This window comes from Lutra lutra, chromosome 9 (genome assembly GCF_902655055.1).
Source record: "Lutra lutra chromosome 9, mLutLut1.2, whole genome shotgun sequence".
Classification (NCBI taxonomy): domain Eukaryota; kingdom Metazoa; phylum Chordata; class Mammalia; order Carnivora; family Mustelidae; genus Lutra; species Lutra lutra.
The window spans coordinates 122,059,252-122,078,911 of NC_062286.1; the positions used below are offsets into that span (position 1 = coordinate 122,059,252).

Genomic DNA, 19,660 nt, shown 5'->3' on the forward strand with positions numbered 1-19,660 from the left:
AAGTTGAGAGGCAAAGTGGGGGGTCTGGGGGGTAGGGAAGGAAAAAATGAAACAAGATGGGATCGGGAGGGAGACAAACCATAACAGACTCTTAATCTCACAAAACAAACTGAGGGTTGCCAGGAGGAGGGGGTTAGGGAGAAGGTGGTTGGGTTATGGACATTGGGGAAGGTATGTGCTATGGTGAGTGCTGTGAAGTGTGTAAACCTGGTGATTCACAGACCCGTACCCCTGGGGCTAATAATACATTATATGTTAATAAAAAATAAAAAATAAAAAATTGGATGCTCAACCAACTGAGCCACCCAGGTGCCCCTCTGCTTTAAACATATATCTTTCGGGCGCCTGGGTGGCTCAGTGGGTTAAAGCCGCTGCCTTCGGCTCAGGTCATGATCCCAGGTCCTGGGTTCGAGCCCCGCATCGGGCTTTCTGCTTGGCAGGGAGCCTGCTTCCTCCTCTCTCTCTGCCTGCCTCTCTGCTTACTTGTGATTTCTCTCTGTCAAATAAATAAATAAAATCTTTAAAAAAAAACAAAACAAAACAAAACAAAAAAAACCATATATCTTTCTTTTTTTTTTTTTTTTAAGATTTTATTTATTTATGTGACAGAGAGATCACAAGCAGGCAGAGAGGCAAGCAGAGAGAGAGGAGGAAGCAGGCTCCCTGCTGAGCAGAGAGCCCGATGCGGGGCTCGATCCCAGGACTCCGAGATCATGACCCGAGCCGAAGGCAGCGGCTTAACCCACTGAGCCACCCAGGCGCCCCAAACATATATCTTTCTACAGACATACAGAGACAGAAAAAGAATATAACTTCTGTCACATTTGAAAAGTAGGTATTTTGCTTATTTACATAGTTTTCCATTAGATTTAGAAAAGCTGTATATTGGGGTGCCTGAGTGGCTCGGTTGGTTAAGCATCTGCCTTCAGTTCAGGTCATGATACCAGGGTCCTGAGATTGAGCCCTGCATTAGGGTCCCTGCTCAGTGGGGGGCCTGCATCTCTGTCTCACTCTGTCCTTCTCCTCCTCCCCCAGCTCAGGCTTGCTCTCTAATAAATAAATAAAATGATTTTTTAAAAAAGATTTTTGTTTATTTATTTGACAGAGAGATCACAAGAAGGCAGAGAGGGAGGCAGAGAGAAAGGGGGAAGCAGCCTCCCTATTGAGCAGAGAGCCCAACTTGGGGCTTGATCCCACGACCCTGAGATCATGACCTGAGCCAAAGGCAGAGGCTTAACTCACTGAGCCTGCCAGGCGCCCCAATAAATAAAATCTTAAAAAAAAAAGAAAAAAAGAAAAGCTGTATGTTGGGGTACTGGGTGGCTCAGTTGAGGATCCTACTCTTGATTTGGCTCAGGTCATGAGCTCAAGCCCTGTGTTGGGCCTCAGGCTCAGTGTGGTATCTGTTTGAGATTCTTTCTCTCTCTCTCTCTGACCCTCCCCCTCCCATAAATAAAATCCCAGAAAAAGAAAATTTATGTGTTTATTAAAAGGCTAAAATACTCTTTCCACAATTAACGTGGCAATTTAAAAAAACAGAAATTAAAAATCAGAGCAACAGGGCTGTGAGATAGAGCCCTGCATCCTGCTCTGTGCTGCCTGAGTTTCTCTCTCTCCCTCTTCCGCTGCCCTTCCAATGCCCTCCCCACTCTCTCTTTCTTTAAAAAAAAAAAAAAAAAAAAAAAAATCAAATCAGAGTGAAAATCTTATTACTTTGGTATGAGAAACTATACAATGGGCCACAAAAGGGTGTTGGCAGAAGTCCCTTATTTTTTCATTAAAAAAATTATTTTTTAAAGTTTTTATTTATTTATTCATTTATATTATTTATTTATTCATTTATATTATTCATTTATTTATTAGAGAGAGAGTGAGGGTATGATTGGTGGGAGGAGCAGAGGGAGAGGGACAAGCAGATTCTATGCTGAGCATGAAGCCTGATGTGGGGCTCTATCCCAGGACCCCAAGATCATGACTTGAGCTGAAACCATGACTCAGATGTTCAACTGACTGAGCCACCCAGGTGCCCCTTTAATTTTTTTTTTTTTTTTGAAGATTTTATTTATTATTTGAGAGAGAGAGAGCAAGAGCACCCAAGCAGGGGGAGCAGCAGGCAGAGGGAGAGGGAGAAGGAGAAGCAGGCTCCCTACTGAGTAAGGAGCCCAATGCGGGGCTTGATCCCAGGACCCTGGGATCATGACCTGACTGATTTAATTATTTTTATAAGCCCCCTTTTAAATCCTGATGAAGAAAAAAAATCCTGATGAAGAAATTTGATTTCATAGTAATATATGAGCAAGACTTGATATCTTCTCGGAGAAAATTATCTTTGTTATTCTGTTCACTGTTTTCCCCATGTTGAACCTACCCCTTCGAAGACTCCCACTGTCAGTCCGAACTTCTTTGACTCTTGGATGTATTAGAGGAGACATAGGCATCATGGGAAGATGTCCCTGTACATTTCCCCCATTTCCTGTTTCAAAGTTATTTGGGAATATAACCTGTGAAAAACAAAAACCTTCTGCTTTACATATTGATATACCCACTAATGAAAACCACGGAAAATGAGAAAAAAGTCTTTTTAACTACTTTAAATGTTTTATTTCTCTTCTTTCTTGTTCACAAAATAGAACTTGAATTAAGTGCTCAATAGTTAATGCTGTTATATATATTTCAATCTTATAATTGATCTACTTAAGTTTATTGACTACTTCTAGAAGCAAACTGATTAGGTAGGTACTATTTCCACTTAAGGATAAGAAAATAGAGGCTTGGGTGCCTGGGTGGCTCAGCTGGTTAAGTGACTGCCTTCAGCTCAGATCATGATCCCAGAGTCCCAGAATCGCATCCGGCATCAGGCTCCTGCTCAGTGGGGAGTCTGTGTCTCCCTCTGCGTACCCCCCCATGCTCACGCTCTTTTTTTCTCTCTCTCTCTGTCACTCTCTCAAATAAATGAAATCTTAAAAAAAAAACACAAAAAATGAACAGGCTCAAAATATGAAATTTGCCCAAGGATGCACTACTATTAACAGAGTAAGGGCTTCAACCCAAATCCTCTTTCTTCAAGTTCAGAGAGATTTTTTTTCACTTTCCCAAGGGATTCTACAATGAAGATATTGATGAATACTGAAGATTGCCCAGTTAATCCCAGTTTGCTACAAAGTCCAAAGATGCACGGGAGAGATTTCAAGAAATCATCTTCTTGGGGTGCTTGGGTGGCTCAGTTGTTAAGCCTCTGCCTTTGGCTTGGGTCATGATCCCAGTATCCTGGGATCAAGCCCCATGTGGGGTCCCCTGCTCAGTGGGAGGCCTGTTTTCTCCCTCTCCCACTCCCTCTGCTGTGTTCCTTCTCTTGCTGTGTCTCTGTCAAATAAATAAAATCTTAAAAAATAAAAATCATCTCCTTTTTAGTTCTTTCTGCTCTTGGATAGTCCTTCTAGTAGTTTGGAATTAGAGAAAAATTCTCAGGTTTCATGAAGTATAAGAAGACACAGAAAAGCAAATAAGGCTGAAAAGACAGGAGTTACAAAAGAGCAACACAGGGGCGCCTGGGTGGCTCAGTGGGTTAAGCAGGTCATGATCTCAGGGTCCTGCGATCGAGCCCTGCGTCGGGTTCTCTGCTCAGTAGAGAGCCTGCTTTTTGCTCTCTCTCTCTCTGCCCGCCTCTCTACTTGTGATCTCTGTCAAAAAAAAAAAAAAAAAAAAAAAAAGCAACAAAGAGGTAAAGGGGAAAAAACTCAATTTCTCACCTAACATTAAACTGAAATGTGTCACTTATATTCGTGACTTCAGATTTTTTTCAATTTTAACTACTACTAACCCCCCAAAAAATTTTTTTATAAGATTTTATTTATTTGACAGAGAGAGATCACAAGAGGGCAGAGAGGCAAGCAGAGAGAGAGAGAGAGAGAGAGAGAGAGAGAGAGAGAGGAGGAAGCAGGCTCCCTGCAGAACAGAGAGCCCAATGTGGGATTCGATCCCAGGACCCTGAGATCACGACCTGAGCTGAAGGCAGAGGCTTAACCCACTGAGCCACCCAGGTGCCCCCAAAATGTTTTTTAGACAGAAATTCCAAAAGCTAAAAATGATAAAATTAACGGGCTTCTTGGATAAGACTTCAAAAGTACCAAGAATAAAAGAAAAAATATAGGACATCATCAAAATTAAAAGTTGTAGTTGTATTTACAATACATAAAGGACTCCTATAATTCAGTAATAAAAAAAACCCAATTAAAAAATGGGCAATGCGGGCACCTGAGTGGCTCAGTGGGTTAAGCCACTGCCTTCGGCTCGGGTCATGATCTCAGGGTGCTGGGATCGAGTCCCGCATCAGGCTCTCTGCTCAGTGGGGAGCCTGCTTCCCTCTCTCTCTCTCTCTCTGCCTGCCTCTCTGTCTGCTTGTGATCTCTCTCTGTCAAATAAATAAATAAAATCTTAAAAAAAAAAAATGGGCAATGGATTTGGATAGATATTACTCCAAAGCAAAGACACTGAGCATCATTAGCCATCAGGGAAATGTAAATAGAAATCATAATGAGCTATTACTTCATGCCTACTAATAGCTAGAATAACAAAGATAAGTGTTAGGGGGAAAAATAAAGGTAAGTGTTAGAGAAAATATGAAGAAATCGGAATCTTCATTCACTGATGGTGGGAATGTTAAATGATGCAGCCACTTTGAGAAGAGTCTGACAGTTCCCCCAAACTGGAGTTAAACAGAGTTACTACATGACCCAGCAATTCCATTCCTAGATATATACCCCCCACAAATAAGAACCTATGTCCATACAAAACTTGTGCATGAATGTTCACAGCAGCATTATTCATAGAAGCCAAAGGCTGAAACAACCCAAATGTCTATCGGTTAATAAACGGAGGAACGAAATGATATATCCATGCAATGGAATATTAAGCCACGGAAAGAAATGAAGTGCTAATATATCCTATAACATGGATGAATCTTGAAAACATTATGCTAAGTGAAAGAAGCCAGTCACAAAGGACACATATTATATGATTCCACATATATGAAATGTCCAGAATAGACAAATCAATAAAGATGGAAAGTAGATCACTGGTTGTTTAGGACTAGGGAGAGGAAGGGAGATAAGGAAGTGACAGCTAATAGGTACAGTTACTTGTTGAGGTGATGGCTGCACCTATATATGCCTGTACTAAACACTAAATTGTATGCTTTTTAAATTATTTATTTTTTGGGAGAGAGGGTGCATGCAAGTGGGTGGAGAGAGAAAGAATCTCCAGCAGGCTCCCCACTGAGCAGGACACTGAGATCATGACCTGGGCTGAAATCAAGAGTTGGACACTTAACTGACTGAGCTACCCAAGCACACCTTGTTTGGGTTTTTTTGTTTTGTTTTGAAGTAATGTCCACACCCAACGTGGGGCCCAAACTCACTACCCCAAGATTAAGAGCTGCATGCTCTACCGACTATGCCAGGCAGAGGCCCCTAAATTGTGTACTTTAAATGGATGAATTGTATGGTATGTGATTTCTATCTCAATACAGCTGTTGTTTTATTTATTTATTTTTTTTACAGCTGTTATTTTTTAAATGATTATCACCCTTGCCCTGACTCTGATTATCACTCTTGCCCTGACTCACTTCTTCACAGGTAGGAACCTTGTTTGTTGAAGCCTGGAGAGTCTCCCACAGTGCAGAATCATGACTCCATGCTAAACTCTCTAATATCTGTTCTTCGATGCTGTTCAGGTGTTTCACCATATCCCTGGAGAGTCCCTCCTCTGAGCGGATCACCACCTCAATAACCTGGTAAAGAGAAAATTGAAAAGGTAATATAGTCTCAGTCATTAGTATACTGGGCCTGCATGTATGACTAGCTTTGGTCTTATGATGACACAGAATCAATGATACCATATGAACCATGATTCAATGGCTTATTAATGTCTTTTAATTTATAAAGGAGTTCTGAAGATCTTCAAAATACTTTCACATACATTTCTGCTTCTTATGCTTTTTGTGTACATGGAAAAATGAGGCAATGATCGGTGGAAACTAGTCAACAGCTCAGTAGTGGTAGAACTCAGGTCTTGGGTTCCACTTCTTATGCTATTTTGAATTTACTGCTCATTCTCAGACTATTTTTCCCAATAGCTCAAAAGAACAGAATGAATAAGGTATTTAAAATGCTTATATATTTAAAATAACATATATAACATATTTAAAATAACATATTTAAAATGCTTATATAATTCCTTTTTTTTTAAAGGATTTTATTTATTTATTTGACAGACAAAGATCACAAGTAGACAGAGAGGCAGGCAGAGAGAGAGGAGGAAGCAGGCTCCCTGCTGAGCAGAGAGCCCGATGCGGGGCTCAATCCCAGGACCCTGAGATCATGACCTGAGCTGAAGTCAGAGGCTTAACCCACTGAGCCACCCAGACGCCCCTATAATTCCATTTTAATAAGAGTAAATCCTAGAACAAAGTCTGTAAGTATATACACAAAAGTATTAAGTGAGGGGCACCTGGGTGGCTCAGTCGTTAAGTGTCTGCCTTTGGCTCAGGTCATGATCCCAGGGTCCTGGGATCGAGCCCCGCATCAGGCTCCCTGCTCAGTGGAGAGCCTGCTTCTCCCTCTCCCACTCCCTCTGCTTGTATTCCCTTTCTCGCTGTGTCTCTATCAAATGATACTTAAAAAAAAAAGTATTAAGTGATTATTATTTATAATTAGGATTATAATGTATGGTTTTAATATTTATGTTTATATATACTTCCTGTTTTTCTTCAAGGAGAATGTATCATTTATGTGGTTAAAAAACAAAGGCATTTAACTTTTTTTTTTTTAAGAATTTATTTATTTATTTGACAGAGAGATCACAAGTAGGCAGAGAGGCAGGCACAGAGAGAGAGAGGAGGAGACAGGCTCCTTGCAGAGCAAAGAGCCCGATGTGGTACTCGATCCCAGGATCTGAGATCATGACCTGAGCCGAAGGCAGAGGCCCAACCCACTGAGCCACCCAGGCACCAGGCATTTAACTTTTTGAATGAAAAAAGTATGTTACAGGGGCGCCTGGGTGGCTCAGTTGCTTAAGCGGTTGCCTTCTGCTCAGGTCATGATCCCAGGGTTCTGGGATCAAGCACCGCGTTGGGCTCCCTGCTCAGTGGAGAGCCTGCTTCTCCCTCTCCCTCTGCCTGCCACTCTGCCTACTTGTGCTCTCTCTCTATCTCTCTGTCAAATAAATAAATAAATCTTAAAAAAGAAAAAAAAAAGTATGTTACAAATAAAAATGAGTTGCTATCAGATAAGGTCAAAAACAACATTGTCCTGAATAAAATTACCTTAACTTCCTAAAAGAAAAGTGAGAAACACACATCAACACTGAAGCAAATATACAGAAGCAATTTTCCTTAAGTCACTAAAAAAATATTTAAACCCCACTCAGGGGGCGCCTGGGTGGCTCAGTGGGTTAAAGCCTCTGCCTTTGGCTCAGGTCATGATCCCAGGGTCCTGGGATCGAGCCCCATGTCGGGCTCTCTGCTCAGCGGGGAGCCTGCTTCCCCCTCTCTCTCTGCCTGCCTCTCTGCCTACCTGTGATCTCTGTCTGTCAAATAAATAAATAAAATCTTAAAAAACAAAACAAAACAAAAAACCCCACTCAGTAAGCAATTCAAATGCGTAAGCTTTCCAATGATCTGCATTTTCCATAACTTTAGGCATATCTTAGGTATAAAAATTTAACTCTTCAAACTAACTTTCCTATCAATACTTTGAAAGTAGCACAGATGACAAAACATTAACTAAGTCATACCAATAAGTATAATAGTGGCACCAGTCTTAAATTAGGACACTAGGTAACATTAAATGTTATTGTAGCTCTCATCTCACCTTATAAAAATAAAATGGTCGTAAATTGAGAACTTCAATAATCCAGGGGAAAGTACGAGGTGAACTATAGGCAAAGAGCACAATTTCCAAACAACAGGCCATCAAGGAACGATGAAATATATCCTGCTCTAAAAGAACCTTGGAGAACAGAAAAATCAGTTTAATATTTCTCAGCAATTTCAGCCTTTGCCATTCTATAAAGATGACTATAGAAACAAGATAAAATAATTTCTGTACATTATATCATACCAGATAATCAAAGTTAAAAACTTGAGTTCTCAAACTGATAAGAGTTTTCTTAAAAAATATAATCTTGCTCAATGGCAGATCTTATATTTAAATGAGGCATACACAACAATCTGCGTTGAAATAAAAAAACAGTCAATATTCCAATCAAGTGGAAGCATCAGGATTAGTTCCATTTTTTTTTACTTTGGTTCCATTTGTTTAAATACCAGTTTTAGGACAACTGTTTCGTCAACATAAAAATTTGTTAATCAAAACAGTAAAATCAAAGGTATAATGTCACAGCTAAGACTTTTTAAAAGTTCAGAGAAGTATTTTATTAAGGAGATAAAAGTCCTGGGACGCCTGGGTGGCTCAGTGGGTTAAAGCCTCTGCCTTCAGCTCAGGTCATGATCCCAGGGTCCTGGGATCGAACCCCACATCGGGCTCTCTGCTCAGCAGGGAGTCTGCTTCCTCCTCTCTTTGCCTGCCTCTCTGCCTACTTGTGATCTTTGTCTGTCAAAAAAAAAATAAATAAATAAATCTTAAAAAAAAAAAAAAAAAAAGAAGATAAAAGTCCTGCTTACTACTGAGTTTAAGATTTAACATAACCTGGGGCCTTGGTGGCTCAGTAGGTTAAGTATCCTACTCTTGGCTTCGGCTCAGGTCATGATCTCAGAGTCCTGAGATCAAGTCCTGAGTTGGGCTCTACGCTCAGTGGGGTTGTGCTTGAGATTCTCTCTCTCCCACTGCCCCTCCTCCTTCAAACCGCAGCCCCTCCCCCGACTTCCTGCTCATGGGCACACTCTAAATGTAAATAAATACATCTTTAAAAAAGGGGGGGGAATGATTTAACATAAATTTTCATTTAAAATTTTTTTTTTAAGATTTTACTTATTTATTTGACAGACAGAGATCACAAGTAGGCAGAGAGGCAGGCAGAGAGAGGAGGAAGCAGGCTCCCTGCTCAGCAGAGAGCCCGATGTGGGGCTCGATCCCAGGACCCTGGGATCATGACCTGAGCCGAACGCAGAGGTGTTAACCCACTGAGCCATCCAGGCGCCCCTAAATTTTCATTTTAAAAAGTGTTTGTCACCATCCTTTCTTAAGTATCATGCCAAATCAGCAAAGAGAATAAGAAACAGAAACTACCTTGGATAAAACTAGAAGTCAGCTGTAACTACAAACGAAAGTACATGACAAATTACTTAGTGGAAAGTAGGATGGTCAAACAAGGGCCTCAAGAGAGACACTTAGAATTATTGAATTTGTTCCATATAACCTAGGAAAAACACAGCAACTGAGGGCATAGATAGAATGGAAATTAGAGATTAGGCAGGGGCTAATGTGAATGGATGATTTGAAAGTCTGTTGTAGTTAGAACTCAAGTCCCCACTCAAGCCCCATTCTGAATTAGGGAGATGTGGAGCTTGAGAACACCAGGCATAGAAGAGACTGTGGTTTTATGTGAAAGTCTGCATACTGCATTGTGAGACCAAGTTTCCCTTCTTTGCTCTGCTCCACAATACCAGTGTTCAGGTAAGAGATGAGCAGATACTTCTCTACAGAAACAGAAATATTTGAAGAACATTAAGGACACCAACAGCTGGGTGTCTGGGTGTCTGAGTCAGTTAAGTGTCTGTCTTCAGCTCAGGTCATGATCCTGGTGTCCTGGGATTGAGCCCCACATACGGCTCCCTGCACAGCAAGGAGTCTGCTTCTCCCTATGCCCCTCACCCTGCTCGTGCTCCCTCTCACTCTAATAAATAAATAAAATCTTTTTTTTTTTTAAAGATTTTATTTATTTATTTGACAGAGAGAAATCACAAGTAGGCAGAGAGGCAGGCAGAGAGAGGAGGAAGCAGGCTCCCTGCCGAGCAGAAAGCCCGATGCAGGGCTTGAACCCAGGACCTGGGATCATGACCTGAGCCGAAGGCAGCGGCTTAACCCACTGAGCACCCAGGCGCCCCAAATAAATAAGTAAAATCTTTAAAAAGACACCAAGAGTTGAAGATCCCTAATACTACATGGTCCCATGAGACTGCTGGACTTACATTCTTATTCTTACATACAAAGCTTTGAAGCAAACTGCTCAGTCACCATAAGGGTTTATTAACGTTTCATTTTTAGTTTCATTTTTATTCAAATATATGTGGATATCCAAGAATAAGCCAACATATGAGGAAATCCTCCAACTGAAAGACAAAGATTAAAACAGAAAAAGAGCACCTGGCTGGCTGAGTTGGTGGAGCATGCAACTCTTGATTCTGGGGTTGTAAGTTTGAGTTCCATGGTAGGTGTCGAGATTACTTAAAAATAAAATCTCAGGGGCACCTGGGTGGCTCAGTGGGTTAAAGCCTCTGCCTTCGGCTCAGGTCATGATCCCAGGGTCCTGGGATCGAGCCCCATATCTTGATCAGCAGGGAGCCTGCTTCCCTTCCTCTCTCTTTGCCTGCCTCTCTGCCTACTTGTGATCTCTGTCAAATAAATAAATAAAATCTTAAAAAAAAAAAAAAAAATCCCAAAGGGGCGCTTGGCTGGCTCAGTCGATAAAGCAAGTGATTCTTGATTTCAAGGTTGTGAGTTTGAGCTCTGTGGGGCATGAAGCCTACTTAAAATTTTTAAAAAATCATTAAATAAATAAATAAATAAATAAATAAATAAATAAAACAAAACAAAACTCAGAAGAAAGGGACAACACATTCAACATAGGACATCAAAGAAATCTAAATTTAACCTCATGGAACAAGAAAGAGATCTTAGAAATGAGAATACACCTAAAATAAAGAAATTCACTAGAACTGGAGGACGAAAAGTTGAGTAAATATCCTTAGACGTAGAATAAAGTAAAGAAATGGAAAATAAGAGAAAAGGATCCATCCACAAAGTTCCTCAGGTGAATAAGAACAGCTCCAGAAAGGTAAACCAGTGGGCAATTATGTTATCTAAGAAATAATGCAGTAAAATGATCCAGAACTGCAAGACATAAATTTCTGGACTAACAGGGCACCTCCGTAGGAATGCTCAACACATGAATGAAAAGACCACAATAAGACTTTATTGTAAATTTTAGAACATAAGACATAAAAGGAAGATACTACTAAGATTCCAGAAAATAAAAATAGGTCACATAGCAGTAGTAAAAATTAGAATGCCATTGGACTTCTAATTAGCAACACGGGAATGTAGAAGATAATGAAGTAATGCCTTCAGGATCATAAAGCAAAATGACTATCAGTCTAAAATTCTATACAGACAACCATCAATCAAATGTGAATCTAAAGACTTTATGCACAGTATTTAAAGATTTATTTACTTATTTTTAGAGGTGAGGGAGTGGCAGAGGGAGAGCTTAAGCAGAGAGTCTGTACTGAGCGCAGAGCCCAACTTGGGGTTCAATCTCATGACCCTGAGATCACAACCTGAGCTGAAACTAAGAGCTGGATTTTTTTTTATTTTATTTTATTTATTTATTTGACAGACAGAGATCACAAGCAGGCAGAGAGAGGCAGGCAGAGAGAGAGGAGAAAGCAGGCTCCCCTTGGAGCAGAGAGCCCAATGTGGGGCTCGATCCCAGGACCCTGGGACCATGACCCGAGCCGAAGGCAGAGGATTTAACCCACTGAGCCACCCAGGTGCCCCCCAAGAGCTGGATGTTTAACCAACTGCACCACCCAGGTGCTCCCTTTATGCACACTTTTTTAAAAAGGGACTTAAGGCTTCCACATTTTATTGAACTACAAAATGTCTATACTAGTGGACTGTGAAGTTATGCATATATAATGTAATACCTAGAGCAACCACTAAACAAATCTATAGACTCTAAAAAATGTTCAAGTAAGGGCACCAGGTTGGCTCAGTCAGTAGACTGTGTGACTTTTTTTTTTTTAAGATTTTATTTATTTATTTGACAGAGAGTGAGAGAGAGCATGAGAGGAGAGAGGGTCAGAGGGAGAAGCAGACTCCCTGCTAAGCTGGCAGCCTGATGTGGGACTCAATCCTGGGACTCCAAGATCATGATCTGAGCCAAAGGCAGCTACCCAACCAATTTAATCACCCAGATGCCCCCATGTGACTCTTGATCTCAGGGGCTTGAGTTCAATAACCATGTTGCGCACAGAGCTTACTAAATAATGTTCAAGTAATCAACAGGAAAGTGGGGGGGGGGGCAAAAAGAACAATCAGAAAACAAGAAATAAAATGGCAGACTTATACCCTAATATATAATAATTAAATTTAAGTTGTCTAAATTTAACGATTTAAAGAAATTAAGAGAGTAGATTAAAAAATGACTCAGTTATATACTGCCTACAAGAAACTCACCTCAAAGGTAATGATACATGTAGGTTAAAAATAAAAGTATGGAAAAAGACAGACCATGCAAACATTAATCAAAAGAAAGCAGGAGTGGCTAGATGTAAAAAAAAATGATAGACTTTGTAACAGGGGTGCCTGGGTGGTTCAGTTGTTTAGCGTCTGCCTTTGGCTCAAGTCCTGATCCCAGGGTTCTGAGAGCGAGCCCTGTATGGGGCTCCCTGCTGGGCAGAGAGCCTGCTTCTCCCTCTCCCACTCCCTCTGTTTGAGTTCCCTCTCTCACTGCGTCACTCTCTGTCAAATAAATAAAATCTTAAAAACAAAAACAGAAACAGAGTTATCAGCTTCAAAAAGGACATTACCTCATGATAAAAGGATCAATTACCAAGAAGACATAGTAATCCTTAATGTGTATATATCAAACAGCAGAGCTTCAAAATACATGGATTAAAAAAAATCTAATAGAACTGAAAGGAGAGGGGGGCCTGGCTGACTTTGTCAGTAAAGCATGCAAATCTTGATCTTGGGATTGTTTGAGCCCTACACTGGGTGGAACTATTACTTAAAATCTTAAGAAAAAAGAACTGAAAGGAGAAATAGGTAAATCTACCATAACATTTGGAGACTTCAATACTGTTCTCTCAGCACTTGATAAAACTAGACAGAAAATCAGTAAGAATACAGAAGTCAACACCACCATCAACCAACACAATAGAACTGACATTTAGAGAACACTCCACCCAACAATAGCAGAATACACACTGGGGGTCATACGATAAACCTCAACAAATTTAAAAGAACTGAACTCACAGGAAATGTGAGTGGAATAAGTGTGACTTCAAAAGGTAGCATGAGGGAGATCATTGTGATAACAGAACAACTCAGAATCTTGATTTTGGGGGCAGCTGAATTAACCTACAAGGATGATAATGATAAACAGGAAGGCAGATATTATTCCAATGTTCACTTCCTGGTTTTGATATTACACCATGTAAAATGCAGCCACTGGGGGCACCTGATCTCTGTACTACTTTTGTAATTTCCTGTAATTCTATAATTATTTCAAAATAAAAAGTTGAAAATTTACTTCTTTTTCAGAAAGTTACAGAAGCATATGCTTTGTCAAATATTAGGATGAGGGGCCTGAGTGGCTCAGTTGTTAAGCATTTGCCTTCAGTTCAGGTCATGACCCTAGGGTACTGGGATTGAGCCCCATATAGGGCTCTCTGGCTCATGGGAAGCCTCCATACCCTCTCCCACTCCCCCTGCTTATGTTCCTGTTCTCACTGTCTCTCTGTCAAATAAATAAATAAAATCTTCTTAAAAAACCAAAACACATATATTAGGATAAATCATAAAAGAGAAAGCCATGGAATCCAGGAAAAAGGAAAATTTCCAGAAAGAAAACAAAGAGAAATTTTATTACATTAGTTGTGAAGCACCCCTTGATATCAGCCTGTTCCTATTGGAATGCAAAGTCAGAGGACTCCAACAGTGACAAGGAAGAGGAGGAAACTGAAAGATCATATAAGAGCTTTGAGTTTTTATAAACTGTATGTATGTGTGTGTATATATATATATATATATATATATATATATATGCATGTACTTGCTTATATATAGTAAGCTCTATACCCAGCAGGCTTGAACTCATGACCCCAAGATCAAGAGTCACATACTCTACCAACTGAGCCAGCCAGGCACTCCAACAGCTTTGACTATTTATTTATAAAGATTTTATTCTTTAAGTAATCTCTACACCAAATGTGGGGCTCAAACTCATAACCCTAAGATCAAGAGTCATGTGCTCTACCAACCGAGCCAGGCAGGTGCCCCAGCATTCACTTTTTTAAAAAAATTCCTTTATATAGCTATTGGAGAGAGTGGCCAGAGTTATCAAATGTTCCAAGAAAACAAAGCATTTTATTTTTTAGAGAGTGAAAGAGTGCAAGCAGGGAGGGGTGAAAGGAAGAAAGAGAATCCCAAGCAGGCATGGAGTCTGATGCAGGTCTTGATCTCACAACCCTGAGATCATGACATGAACTAAAATCAAAAGTCTGACACTTAACTGACTGAGCCACATAGGCACTCCACAGAGCAATTTTTTTTTTTAAGATTTTATTTATTTGACAGACAGAGATCACAATTAGGCAGAGAGGCAGGCAGAGAGGAAGGGAAGCAGACTCCCTGCTGAGCAGAGAGCCCAATGCGGGGCTCGATCCCAGGACCCTGGGATCATGATCAGAGCCGAAGGCAGAGGCTTTAACCCACTGAGCCACCCAGGCGCCCCTCCACAGAGCAATTTTTTTTTTAAAGATTTTATTTATTTATTTGACAGAGAGAGATCACAAGTAGGCAGAGAGGCAGGCAGAGAGAGAGGGGGAAGCAGGCTCCCCGCTGAGCAGAGAGCCCGATGCGGGGCTTGATCCCAGGACGCTGGGATCATGACCCGAGCCGAAAGCAGAGGCTTTAACCCACTGAGCCACCCAGGCGCCCCCCACAGAGCAATTTTTTAACAAGCATTTTATTCCTCAAAAATCCCTAGGAGGTATGAGCAAATATCTTAATTATCATTGGGTTAACAGTTGGGGGGGGGGCGCACATCTCATTATTAGCTAGCTGGGATTGAAGGACAAAAAAAGGACCTGAAGGGAAATGATACTGATGGTATATCAGAGGTGGCTAGCTATGGATGTGCAAAAGACAACTAAGGCCAACTAGCAAATCATACTGGCTAAGTTTGCTATTAACTGCTGATTCCCCAGAGACACTATGCAGCCTCTCAACACACTGCTTTCAGGCTTAGGAATTTTCAGACCTTGCCAGTGGCTGGAAGAGTAGATTTACTTACTGACATGTCCATTCCATGAAGTCTTCGTGTTTCCTGAACCATTACAGTCTCTAATATTTTATAATACAAAATTTCTGCAAGCTTTAGTCTGTTTACAGCAAAGTCTAAGGAGGGGAATAAAAGGGAAAATATGTGTTAATGAAATGTAGCTGTTAAGGACCAAAGAACAAAATTTATATAAACTTAAATCTCATACATTAAGAATAGCTGGGAAGGAAAATAATTTAATTTCTACCTTTTTATCAGGCCAGTCTGTCTACTTTTAATGCTGCGTCTACTTTTAATGCTGCGTCAACTTTAGTTTTGTCTTCTTACCTATGTGCGATCCTGGCTGTTCATCTGTTGATTGAGTATAGTATTGGCAGAAAGTCTCTCCTATTCCTTTCACTATTTTCATAATGTTTTCCATAGGATTACGCATACAAGATCTATGAAATACAAGAGGAAACTAATTACCAGGAGAAAAACTACCAACATTTATTCCAATTCTGGTCCCAGTTGTAAGCCTCAATATATAAACAGTGTATTTCAAATAAATTGAAAACTTTTAAACAAAATCATTTGGCATAATGTTTTGGAATTTCAACATTAGCAGAGTCAGTATTAACTCTTTTATGTTTCTATTTATATAACATTTTAGAAAAGGCAAACTATAGAAATAGAAAATATATGGTTGTTGTCAGAGGCTGGAGATGACATAGGAGTTGACTAAAAGGGGCATAAATTTTGAGGGTTTAATGGAATTATTTTAAGTCTTGATTGTGGTTACATAACTGCATGCATTTGTCAAATCTCATACAATTATACAGTTAAAAGGATGACTCCCATTGATATAATTATAATTTAATAAACCCTCTATTTTTCTTTTTTTTTTTAAAGATTTTATTTATTTATTTGACAGACAGAGATCACAAGTAGGCAGAGAGGCAGGCAGAGAGTGGGGGGAAGCAGGCTCCCCACTGAGCAGAGAGCCCAACATGTGGCTCGATCCCAGGACCCTGAGTTCATGACCTGAGCTGAAGGCAGAGGCTTTAACCCATTGAGCCACCCAGGCTCCCCTCATCCATTCCTTTCTTGACCATCATTTTGCAAAGTTATAGCATGAAATCATATCCCTTTCCTCATTTGGTTGCTGCTGGTTAAGCAGTTTGCTGGTTTTTACGATTCTCTTATTTCACTAAGTATTAGGAAATTAGGTTCTCTGATTTAGCTTTATTCTACCATCTTTGCTAGGACACATGCCTCTTCATCTTAAACAACTGCACAAAATTCCATTTATGGCTACACCATCAATAAGTAATCAGTCACCTAATTGATGGGCATTTAGATTGAACCCATTTCAAGTCAATGTAAAAAGAAAAACAATAACTTAGGGGTAGGTGCAAGAGTGGAATATTAGGGTTAAATAACCTTCAGAAGTATTTACCCTTTAAAATCTATAATATGAAATAATATCTCTATTTAATTTTTTAAAAGATTTTATTTATTTGACAGGGAGAGAGAGAACGAGCACAAGCAGGGGGAGCAAGGGAGAAGCAGGCTCCCCTGCAGAGCAGGGAGCCCAATGTGGGGCTCACCTGAGCTGAAGGCATTCGCTTAACCAACTGAGCTACACAGGCGCCCTCTAATTTTAATAGGTAATTTCATCTAATTGGTCAACATATTTTGTGATTAAAATTTATTTAGAGGGGTGCTTGGGTGGCTCAGTTGGTTAAGCGTCTGCCTTCAGCTCAGGTCATGATCTCAGGGTCCTGGGATTAAGCCCCGCATCGGGCTCCCTGCTAGGCAGGGAGTCTGTTTCTCTCTTTCCCTCTGCCCCTCTCTCTGGCTCGTGCTCTTTCTTCCAAATAAATAAATAAAATCTTTAAAAAATTTATTTAGAAAAATATTATTGTACTTACTCAAAAATATTTATAAGTTGTTCACTTGGTGCATTTTTCAGTCCAGCCACAATACTCTGTAACCGGCTCACACTTTGAGTGGCTGAAGCAACAGGAGTAATGACTGCTTCTTTTTCTCGTAAATATCGCCGTCCTGTCAGTGGGGTAGAAGGTGCAAATGATGTTTTCTGTCAAAAAAGAAAAATCTGTGAAATTAAAAAGTTACCTTGCCTTCATTATGTGTTCAATTCAATATATATACTATCTTCTCTATTCGTATTTAGTAGGACTTTTTTCCTCCCTCCTCTGGTTAACTATCAAAGTTTTACCAATACTATGCTAATAACATCCTTACATTTAAGTAACACTTTTTTTTTAAAATAAAGATTTTATTTATTTACTTGACAGAGAGAGATCACAAGTAGACAGAGAGGCAGGCAGAGAGAGAGAGGGAAGCAGGCTCCCTGCTGAGCAGAGAGCCAGATGCGGGACTCGATCCCAGGGACCTGAGATCATGACCTGAGCCGAAGGCAGCCGCTTAACCCACTGAGCCAACCAGGCGCCCTAAGTAACACTTTTTCAAAGCACCTACTACCTATAATCTCATTTTATCACAATATTAATTTGAAATATACACATTTTCACTTTACATATGAAACAGGCAGAAAAGTTAAAAAATTAAGCTCATAAGGTTAATGGCAGAGCTTGGACTAAGACTTAGGTTTTCTACCTTCTAGACCAGAGATTTTTCCATCAGACCTCATCCTCCAACCCATTTTATTTTATTTTAATTAATTAAAGATTTTATTTATTTGACATAGAGAAAGACACACAGAGAGAGGGAACACAAGCTGGGGGAGTGGGAGAAGGAGAAGCAGGCTTCCCTGTGAGCAGGGAGCCCTATGCCGGACTCAATCTCAGGACTCTGGGATCATGACCTGAGCCAAAGGCAGATGCTTAAGGACTGAGCCACCTGGGCGCCCCTCATCGCATCTTACATATAAAAACAGAATTAAGCCTTTACTATTAACAATCAAGTCCAGCATTCTATGCCTGAAGTTCAGGGAAAGCACAGAATAAATTTTAATGTAAAAGAACAGTGGCTAAGGTGATGCAAAGAAAGAATGATAAGAAAGCATAAATCCTTTTAAGAAAAGATTTTATTTATTTGAGAGCAAGTGAGCTTGTGTGTGGCAGTAGGGGGCGGGCCGAAGGAGAGGGAGAAAGCAGACTCCCTGTTGAGCAGTGAGCCCAACATGAGGCTTGATCCCAGGACCCCTGAGATCATGACCTGAGTTGAAGTCAGATGCTTAGCTGACTGAGCCACCCCACATAAATCCTTTTTTATGTCAAAAAGACACATACCCTACTGAAAAGCCCAGACATTCTGGGAAAATGTATTAAAAATATGAAAACATCAAGAAATGAGGTAAAAATACTAAATGCCATAGTTTAAAAAATTACCTTTTAAGACTTTCATGGGAAATATAAATTAGTAGAAGAAACTCAAGATTTAACTTGAAAGATGCTTCTGTTGTTAGTAGAATCACACACAGAGAGAAAAAGATCATTCAAGATTGAGGCCAGACTAAGTTATATTACTTTTTCAAAGTGTTGTTGAAGATTACAGTCCACATTAGCTTGTGCTGTCAGTTTCCCTAATGGGGTGTCACCAGTGAACTTTCGAGGAGTTCCAATTTCTTCTTCTGCATCCGCTCCCAAAAAGATCCTCTCATCAAAATCACCCACAGTTAAAACATATTCTTCATACTCCTTGTTCACGGCTTTGCTGAAAAGAGAATTATTTATTTAAAAAAGATTTTATTTTGTTTTATTTTTATTTTTCAAATTTTTATTTAAATTCTAGTTAGTTAAACATACAGCGCTATGTTGGTTTCAGGAGAATTCAGTGATTCATCAATTTACATACAACACCCAGGGCTCATCATATCCAGTGCCCTTCTTAATACCCATCACCCATCTAGGCCATCTCCCACCCATCTCCCTGCATAGCCTCTCAGTTTGTTCTCTAAGCGTCTCTTATGGTTTCCCTCTTCCCCCCACCCCCCGCCCCATATGTTCATCTGTTTTCTTAAATTATACATATGAGTGAAATCACAGGGTATTTGTCCTTCACTGCCTGACTTGTTTCACTTAGGATAATACACATTAGCTCCATCCATGTCATTGCAAAAGGCAAGATTTCATTCTTTTTGATGGCTGAGTAATATTCCATTGTCTATATATACCATGTCTTCTTTATCCATTCATCAGTCAATGGACATTTGGGCTCTCTACATAGTTTGGCTATTATTGTTCATGCTGCTATGAACATCAGGGTGCATGTACCCCTTCAAATCTGCATTTTTGTATGCTTTGGGTAATTATCTAGTAGTGTTACTGCAGGATTGCAGGGTAGTTCTATTTTTAACTTTTTGAGGAAACTCCATACTGTTTTCTAGAGTGGCTTCATTAGTTTGAATTCCCACCAGAAGTGCAAGAGGGTTCCCCTTTCTCTGCAT

At 40.1% G+C, this 19,660-nt stretch overlaps 1 protein-coding gene across 3 annotated transcripts in view; it reads right to left on the bottom strand.

The window, feature by feature from the left end:
- The window catches only part of RBL1 (RB transcriptional corepressor like 1), a 67,793-nt gene that overhangs the window by 28,253 nt on the left and 19,880 nt on the right, over positions 1-19,660 (bottom strand). Inside the window, exons 8-14 of one of the 3 annotated variants that reach the window (XM_047746306.1) lie at positions 18,741-18,927; positions 17,160-17,326; positions 15,574-15,686; positions 15,259-15,362; positions 7,869-8,006; positions 5,624-5,788; positions 2,369-2,501 (exon numbers count right to left, since the gene is read on the bottom strand). In XM_047746306.1, the coding sequence (XP_047602262.1) occupies positions 2,369-2,501; positions 5,624-5,788; positions 7,869-8,006; positions 15,259-15,362; positions 15,574-15,686; positions 17,160-17,326; positions 18,741-18,927 (1,007 nt within the window). The other 2 variants (XM_047746307.1, XM_047746308.1) reach the window with 2 other exon arrangements.